Raw genomic sequence first — 6,468 nt, 5'->3', positions numbered from 1 at the left:
ATTATTGATTTGTAAAATGATCAACCAGGTGGAAGTCAGATTCGCGTACGAAGAGTTCCGTATAATTCTATGAATGAATCTATGAAAACAGGAAAAATACGTACCTTTTTACGAAACCATAAAAAAACCTAAACCGAAATACCTAATAATATTTTTTTATAAATACCACTACCATACAATGCAAGGCAGTCAGTACGCATCGTAAATGAACAATTCCAAATAGATTCGTTTAAATTATCTTGAAGCAATTTTATAACTCAATTTTTTTATTTATCGATATTTTAGTATTCGATAAATTTGTGGCAAGCACTACCTTTTTAGAACAAAAAGTACATGTGGATTTGAATGCCAAGCCGATAACAGTGTGTTGTCTCTTTCTATCGCACTAATTAGGGTATTGAATAAAAGAGAGCCACTATATATGAAACGTTCAATTAATTATTGTTACTTCTCCAGGCTTGTTAATTCCTCCGAGATATCAACTGACTATAAAAAATACCACAGAAAAATACATAATTTTTAAACTTCATTTGTCAAATGTCAAATTAATGTGCCGCCAAAATGAGTATTGTTTTCTCTTGAAAAAGAAAATGTCAATCTAACGACAGATCTATTACTGTTACACGTGCCATACTTTGATATACATATTTGTAAGCCTACAACAACACTATCTAATTAAATTATTAAAAAAACGTCATGGAGCACCAATTCCGTGAACAATATGAATACGAATTAGGAGAATACTGGAAAGCAATTATTAAAGAAGATGTGACAAAAGGAAATGGTACGAAATCTTTACGAAATAATGGATAAGTAACTAACTATACATGTAGTTATTTTTTTAATAATTGTTTCTAGAAATATAAAAATCTCAAATACATAAAAGTTAAAATATCCTTTGTGCGTAGGGGAGAGGGGGGCATTACGGGGACGCGGGGCACGACGGGGCCATCCACACTTACAGAAAACTATACGGTCTAGATGTGTTTTGTTTTCGCTAATAGGTAGCCAATTTGTATCTCTCTTAAGTCTGAAAGTGACCGGCGAAAGGCTGCGCACGTTTGATTTTTAATAGGAAAAACGATTTTCAACGTAATTTCATGTAATTTTGAGTGACTATGAATACGCTTATAAAATGGTAAGTGTTTATGTTGCTACTATCATGTATTTACTTTGTTATTGCAGATAAGTTATTTATTGATATGTTTTGAACAAAAATACTCTAACCCTCACTCATTTTATTTGATTTGTTATTTAAAATAATGTGAGAATTGGGGCATAACGGGGACATGGCTACGGGGTACGATGGGGTATCCCGTTATGTTAGAAAAAACGAGAACAATTTAAGAGAACGAAGAAATGTTCTAATCCAAATGACCCCAAGTTAAAGAAGAACTCTAAGAAACAGAAGACCCAAAAAGACTCTTCTGAAGAGAATACCGACGAGGATACCATGTGCATGTACTGCCTTGACGGGAACCACACTAACTATTTAAGGTCTTCGGAAGGTTGGGTGGCTTGTCAATTATGTGGACGGTGGGCTCATATATCTTGTGCTGGTGTAGATGACGACAATACAGAAGAAATCCACATGTGCTTGTATTGTGACGCAAAATAAATACGTACCCCATTCTGCCCCTACCCTGGGGCACGATGGGGTTTTCATAATAGTTTCAAAAAATTAAAATTATAACGTGATATGATTATTTACATCACCAAATTCTATGCCAAATGATAGTTTAATAAGTAACCAAAGTGTTGTGATTCATTTTAATTAATAAATACATTGCGTTGATCATGTTACTGTGTATTTTCCTTAACGTCCCCATTATGCCCCCCTCTCCCCTAGATAGTGCAAATACGAATGTCGTTTTTATCTCCTTAAACTCCATTGTGAAAAAAATAATTTAAATTAAAGAACATAATTAGGTAGATGGCTTATTGAAGGCTTATTGGCTCACTTGTAGGTGGTAGGTACCTACTATAAGATGTAATGCTTATATTAAAATGTGTGTTAGTTATACTTTGTCCACATCCGCAGAAATCAACAAAAAGTTTTTACCACCGAAAATACGTAAATTTATATGGGACATTTCCAAAGTACTATTACAAGACCCGGAGAGTATTCCAGGCAGTGCCTGTAGAATTATCGAACAATTTTACGCAGAACAAGTAGAGAAGTATTGCAAATGTTCAGGTATTTACAAATAGATTACTTACTTACACTTATTTATACACCACTATTTTTAATTAGTACAAAAACTTTAAGGACATGTAAGCGAATACTTTATTATCATATGTATGATGTAACAATTACATAATATCGATAAATAGCATAGATATAATCATTTGTTGTGTGTTTGTGAAAGAAAAAAACGATTTTGGCGTATTTAAGAAGTTAGAATCAGCCGTTTTTACAATACCTAATCTGTATTGAAAGAATAAACGATTTTGGCGTGTTAAGTGTTTAAGAAGTTAGAATCAGCTGGCATTTACAATTATCTTCACTTGTCCACCACCATTGTCAATACACAGACGTGCACGTTTTATTAAATTGTTTTTTAACGAGAGAAGTAGGTACGTTTTTTTGTCTTTTCACTTCATCCAATATGCGCCGTTTTAATTGTTCGACACGGGCTCACTTTTGTTCACTTAATTTCACTCCACAAAAAGAGGTCCAAGGGTGTGACGTCAGGTGAGCGAGGAGCTGCAGGCCCGCCTCGACCGATCCACTGACTTCCAAACTACGCTGTGAGAAATTCATGAACCGCAGCGATTCGACATTCGTATTACGTCGAGGATCCTCTTCAAAATACGTTAGTACATTACACGTAAACATTTTGTGACAACGCCTGCTGGTAAGCATTTACCACGGTTCGTACATTTGGCGATCGAGCGTTCGGGACTAGGGTACTCTTATCGGTACATACGTACTGCTGCACTCGCATTTTCTCCACTCAAAAAGTACGCAGTACGCACGAAGCATAAGTACATAATCCCGTGATATGAATTGATATGTCATATGACATTGTACCGGGAAAAACGTAAACAAACGCGTCGAAAAAAAGCAAGTTTTCACTTCCGCTAACAATGGCACTGTTTGTCGCAACGCGTTGGGGTGCGCCGTGCGACGCGGGCGCAGGCCGCAGAGGGAAAGGGGTGACGGGGTGAAGGATGGCGAGCTTCGATGCGAGTTTGCCGGAATTTATCAATGGAGCAGTGCCGCGGACCTACTCGAAATCGTACGCTAGAAAATTACAACACAATACCTAGTGGGTCATTGATTAAATTATAGGTTTAACAATTTTTACATACATATTTATGTGGACAATTTTGGGACATTTCTGTTTGTTAGTGTTTTTAATTATTTCTTACACAAATATGATTGGTTAAAGATACTTAACACCCTGGAAAATTTTTTGTACTGATTAAAAAATAGTGGTGTAGGTACTTAAAATAAGTATGTACTGGAGATAACAACTTTTGCTGAAAGTGAACATTCCTTTACTATTGGATAGAAATAGAACTGCATTTAAATATTTTTCAAAATTCATTTATCACATTATATGGGTTAACCTTTATGCGTTTGTAATATAGAGGCGATCATATACTAGTATGCAAACATTTCTTTCAGACTTTTATGTGAAAATCCAACTCAAAAGGAAGCTTATGATGGATTTCCCACTAACCGTGAGCTGCGCGATATTTATCGCTGCGAAAATAGTCTGCAGGAACGCACGCGGCCTAGACATTTACTTTCTAATATTCTATCTTGCTACAAATGAAATTTACACAACCCCGCAATTATTGATCCGCCACGAGTTTGAAATAATGAGAGTTTTAAGTAAATATACATTTTTGTCATATAATTATTTGTTGCTTGTATTATGATATAGTAGGGATAAGTGCAAGTGTAACTACTGAAAAAAATTCACTTTCGTTAGTAGAAAACCAAATTATTGTTGTATAAACCTGTGTTTTTCGTTTACGAAATAATGTTTTGATGTGAAATTTTGTAACGTAACGCCCAGCAAAGTAGGCACAAATAAAATAAAATAACAGTCATTTATATTTTAGACTTCAAACTTCCATTGTGGAACGGTTTAGAAACAGCATTAGTAATAGCAATGGCTGCTTCGATGAAAGAATTGTTGATGGAAGTCAGTTATGCGATGGACTTAGCGGAGTACAGAGCTTCAATAATAAATGAAGAAATTTGTAAAGTCTCTGGCTCGAAGTCTGGTAAGTAATTTTCATGAAACATATTATAAACGGGATAGAGATATCTAGAAATGAACAAAAGTAGTTGATGTTACGTTTAAGTATGAATATTATCACTAAGTACATAGTATTAAACAAAGTCGCTTTCTCAGCTGTCCCTATTTCCCTATGTCCTTTGTATGCTTAAATCTTTTTAAACTACGCAACGGATTTTGATGCGGTTTTTTAATAGATAGAGTGATTCAAGAGGAAGGTTTTAGCATATAATTTATTAGGTTTTAGACAAAGCGGGCGAAGCCGCGGGCGGTATGCTAGTTTAGTATACAATTTATTTGAATAAAGCTCAAAATACGTACCTAGGTATATAGGTACGTATAGTCGACGTGACGATTAATTTTCAATAAAAGATTTACAAATAAATAAAACCGCAATGGAGTAATTCGGATGTTTGTGAATCATTATTTAAATATTTAAATCAATCAATCTTTCTTATTAACTTTCACTAATCGGAAAGTTATCTTGGGCCCTTAGATCTAATGATCATTAATTACTTATGATCTAAGCTTTGGCCCCATATTATATTTTGTTACTTTTTTTCAATCGTCATTTGCATTTGGAAGCTTTTCGCCACAATAATAAATAAATAAATAAAAAAATAAAAATAAAAAAGCCTTTTTATTTCCTTAACCCATTGAGCCCCGAGCGGCCCGATCGGTCCACAACACAATAGATTTTCTATTGTGTATGTGGTTCCGGAGCCTGAGTTATTAGATATATAGTTTTACAAAAGTTTTACATTTATAGTGTTCAAGTAGATTATTTTAAGTTCAACAGTAAATACATAGCTTTTTATATTATTTGTTCAAGTAAATTATTCTAAGTTAAACAGTAGTACATAGCTTTTTATATTATTTGTTCAAGTAAATTATTCTAAGTTAAACAGTCTGTAGTACATAGCTTTTTATATTATTTGTTCAAGTAAATTATTCTAAGTTAAACAGTAGTACATAGCTTTTTATATTATTTGTTCAAGTAAATTATTCTAAGTTAAACAGTAAATACATAGTTTTTTTATATTATTTGTTCAAGTAAATTATTCTAAGTTAAACAGTAGTACATAGCTTTTTATATTATTTGTTCAAGTAAATTATTCTAAGTTAAACAGTAAATACATAGCTTTTTATATTATTTGTTCAAGTAAATTATTCTAAGTTAAACAGTAGTACATAGCTTTTTATATTATTTGTTCAAGTAAATTATTCTAAGTTAAACAGTAAATACATAGCTTTTTATATTATTTGTTCAAGTAAATTATTCTAAGTTAAACAGTAAATACATAGCTTTTTATATTATTTGTTCAAGTAAATTATTCTAAGTTAAACAGTAGTACATAGCTTTTTATATTATTTGTTCAAGTAAATTATTCTAAGTTAAACAGTAAATACATAGCTTTTTATATTATTTGTTCAAGTAAATTATTCTAAGTTAAACAGTAAATACATAGCTTTTTATATTATTTGTTCAAGTAAATTATTCTAAGTTAAACAGTAGTACATAGCTTTTTATATTATTTGTTCAAGTAAATTATTCTAAGTTAAACAGTAAATACATAGTTTTTTATATTATTTGCCACAATATTAAACGATAATTTAATTTTATGTAAAAAATTACCTACGTTTGTCGTACCGTGAAACACAGACAAACAAACATAGTTTGACATGCAATATTAGAAAAGCTTCCATAGGTAATATACTAAGTGTAGGTATTCACGATTTACATGAATTTCAGCAATTTGCACTGCAAGATTGTCCGCCGGTGTCGTCGTAGCTGTAGCTGAGAAAAATGCTTTGAATATGGACCGGGTTTTAGAATCAGTGTCGATCTATTCCAGCCTCACTATTGATTATTTGAAATTAATCAAAGATATTATTGTAAAGTATATTTAGGTAGTATAGAAATTATACTATGTATTTGTTATTGTTATTTGTTATTATCTATAAGTAAGTGGTTAATTATAAGCAATCAAGTTGTAAATATTTAAATACGATTTGTAATTTGTGAATTTGCAAAACAGTTCTTGTTACTTTTTTTTATTATTCATAAGTTACCTAGAGGTACCTACCTGCTTAAGCAAGAAAAATAAATTATTCCGAAAATGATTAAAAAACACGATACAAAATATGATTTGCTGATTTTCCCACCAATTATTGCAATAGATGAATGATGATTATTTTGAAATACAGTGAA

At 32.1% G+C, this 6,468-nt stretch overlaps 1 protein-coding gene across 2 annotated transcripts; it reads left to right on the top strand.

Moving 5' to 3' along the window:
- The first annotated feature begins 611 nt into the window (after positions 1–611).
- Positions 612–6,468, top strand: LOC123705520. 2 transcript variants are annotated; one of them, XM_045654334.1, is made up of 5 exons: positions 612–784; positions 2,042–2,197; positions 3,635–3,844; positions 4,078–4,242; positions 6,010–6,468. In XM_045654334.1, the coding sequence occupies exons 1-5, from the start codon at positions 697–699 to the stop codon at positions 6,165–6,167; spliced, it is 777 nt and encodes a 258-aa protein (XP_045510290.1). In that variant the 5' UTR covers positions 612–696; the 3' UTR covers positions 6,168–6,468. The 2 variants fall into 2 exon arrangements, with proteins under 2 accessions (XP_045510290.1, XP_045510291.1); XM_045654335.1 differs by lacking the exon at positions 3,635–3,844.

This window comes from Colias croceus, chromosome Z (genome assembly GCF_905220415.1).
Source record: "Colias croceus chromosome Z, ilColCroc2.1".
Lineage (NCBI taxonomy): Eukaryota > Metazoa > Arthropoda > Insecta > Lepidoptera > Pieridae > Colias > Colias croceus.
The sequence above is the reverse complement of the archived record's forward strand: the minus strand, read 5'-3'. Positions and strand labels throughout refer to the sequence as shown.